The sequence below is a fragment of the Pteropus vampyrus genome, unplaced genomic scaffold (genome assembly GCF_000151845.1).
Source record: "Pteropus vampyrus isolate Shadow unplaced genomic scaffold, Pvam_2.0 Scaffold7, whole genome shotgun sequence".
Classification (NCBI taxonomy): Eukaryota; Metazoa; Chordata; class Mammalia; order Chiroptera; family Pteropodidae; genus Pteropus; species Pteropus vampyrus.
The window spans coordinates 777,286-780,196 of NW_011888788.1; the positions used below are offsets into that span (position 1 = coordinate 777,286).

The window sequence follows — 2,911 nt, forward strand, 5'->3', positions numbered from 1 at the left end:
AAAAACTGAACCTTTATATGCAAAAAAAATAAACCTTGACTTACATCTCATATACATAAAAACTAACTCAAAAGGGATTACAAGTCTAAACGTAACATGTAAAACTATAAAACTCTCAGAAGAAAACATAGGGGGAAATCCATGGTTTTTGGTTAATCAAAGAGTTCTCGGATAGGACACAAAAAGTATCATCTATAAAGAAAAAAAATAATAAATTAAACTTTGTCAAAATTTAAAACTTCCGCTCTGCAAACACTATTAAGAGAATAAAAAGATGGGCGATAGATTGTGGGGAAATATTTGCAAATCACATATGAGACAAAAGACTTGAATCCAACTCTCAAAACTCAAAAATAAGAAAACAAACTATCCAATTTTTTAAATCAACAAAACTCTTTTTTTCCTTTGTCCCTTGTACCTGATATGCCGCTTCTCTCTTGCTGCTTCAAGGTCCTTTTTTTGTCTTTGTCTTTTGACAATTTGATTCTATGTCTCGATGTGGATCTCTTTTGAGTTTATCTTGCTGAGAGTTCATCGAGTTAAAGTGAAAATAGAAACAAACAAGTGATTAGTGCTTGCCTAGAATTGGGATGGGAGGAGAGTCTGAATACAAAAGGACAACACAAGGGAATTCTTTATGTCTGTGTCTGTGGCGGAAAAATCTATACATGTGACTCATTGAAGTGTACATCAAAAAAGTGAATTTTATCATATGCAAATTTTTAATAAATGAAAGTGGATACTTTTTAAGTACATAAAATGTTCACACAACGTTCAACATATATTTTTGAGTGAACACAACCGTACCCTCACCAGGTAAAGGAAAAGAATGTTGCTAGCATTCCAGAAGCCCCTCATTTCTTTCTTCCCCATTATCGCTCCATTGTTCTCCCAGAATCAATCACTATCCTGAATTTTTTCATAATCACATCCTTGCTTTTCTTTATTATTTTATGACTCATACACCTATAAACAATATAAATCAATTTTCCGTGTGTTTTGATTATTTCATTCAAAATTGTTTTTGCGAGAGTCATCTATGGTGTATATGTATAGTGGTTGTTTATTTTCATTCTTGTATACAATTCCATTGCATAAATGGACCATATTTTATTCTACATTGTACTCTTTTTTTTTCATCCTTAAACTACACCTGTGCCCAAGTCATGCTATTGAGAACAGGGTCACTGTTTGCTTAAACTAATTCATTAGTGCAGAACATAACAAAATTTGGTATATCACTGCTCCTGCTACATCTCCCCAACCCCAAAAAGTAAATAAACGTCACGCAACATATAAACTTACCCCAAATAGTCAACATCAACTTAAGGATCCTACTGTAATAATACCCTAACTACAATACTCTTCCAACCTATTTACAGAATATCCTCATTCTGAGAACTCTGGGAGCATTACATTGTTGCATTAGACTCCTCTTGAGGTAATTCAAAGTCTTGAAATAGCAAATTTACACATTTTTACATACTACCACATCAAAGACCTATAAACAAAACCCTCACCCTCTTATTCACGGATCAGATCATACAAACTGTTCTTCCCTCAGATGACACAATCTCATTTAAAACTGTAAATACAAGTTAAGTTATACAAAAAAATTTTAAATACAAGTAGAAAAAAAGAAATAAGGGATCTGTAAGTGGCATCATACTAACAGTCTACATTTTGCTAAAAAAAAAATAATAATTTACTTGGTTTACCAAAGCTAAAGGCATTTTTATAAAGTACTCAAGAATAACAGCTTATAAAAAATAGGGGGAAATTTTTAGGTGAGAGCATGAAACTAAAATCATTTCGTTCTCTGGCAGAGTTCTTCTAAAATGTTATGTCCCCAAAAAGTGATGTTTGGAAAAAAAGAAAAAAAAAATCTGTGTTTAGGTTGACTCATAGAGCAGCTCGCTTTCAGGTGGCTTTTATTCAGGTCTGCTTCACAGGCGCAGGGACATTAGCAGCCGCTTGCGAGAGGTAGGCCGAGGAGACTTGAGGGATGTCGGCCAGCTTTTTGTGCTGCACACTGACGTCCTCCAGCACCTGATGCCAATGCTGCAGCTTTGTCAAGTGTTTCTGGACCAGAGCATCTTTCCTCTGTAATTCATTCCTTAGCTCCGAGATATCCTCTTTGATTACTTGCTCTGGTTTCTGGATAGATAATTGCAATCTTTTCTGTAGGAAAAAATATTCTGTCTTTCTCGCAATATCCAAAAATTTCTGGATACACTTATCAACATCAGTTCGAATTTCTTCCTGATCCGTGCCATTGACATAGTCATCTGGTGAGAAGCAAAGCAAGTCTCGAAAGATGACTCCGACTCATCCTCCAAGGTACTCGGAGAAGATCTCAGAGTGTCAGGAGTGGCCCAAAGAAGCGAACCCTGGCCAGGGAGTCCCGGAGGGGCTAATGGGGGTCTGGGTGGCTGCCCAGAGAACATACCTGCCAGCAGAGCTGCCATTTCTGAAAAGCTCTACATTTTACTCTTGATGGATATTTGGGTTGATTCCAATTTGGGTCTATTACAAATAAGGCTGCTATAAACATTCATGTACATGCATCTTTTTGCACATGTGTTAAGAGTTTCTCTATAATATACATTGTACACCCAGGACATCTGTGTCTTCAATTTTACTAGATTATGCTGACGTGTTCATCTTGTCATATATGTCAAGTGGAATGCAAAGGCAAACATCTCTAATGACACATGGTATAGACACAATTATTTGGAATTTATTGGAGGGTACTTTCAGGCAAAGAGTTGAGAGAATGTATATATCACCCAGAAGTCCTTTTATCCAAAGGTGGGTTGCTAGGCCAGGCAGGGCAGATCTCACTGTTAAAAGAGCTCAAGGACAAGGGCCCCATTTTCATTCTACTTTACATATTTATGAGGAAAGTAGG

The 2,911-nt window shown here is 36.3% G+C and overlaps 1 protein-coding gene across 1 annotated transcript in view; it reads right to left on the bottom strand.

Moving 5' to 3' along the window:
* Positions 1 to 1,935: 1,935 nt before the first annotated feature.
* LOC105298294 (mediator of RNA polymerase II transcription subunit 28-like) overlaps positions 1,936 to 2,911 on the bottom strand; it is a 1,613-nt gene continuing 637 nt past the window's right edge. Inside the window, exon 2 of the mRNA XM_011369460.1 lies at positions 1,936 to 2,288. Coding sequence (XP_011367762.1) covers positions 1,936 to 2,288 — 353 coding nt within the window. The remainder of the gene's footprint in view (positions 2,289 to 2,911) is intronic.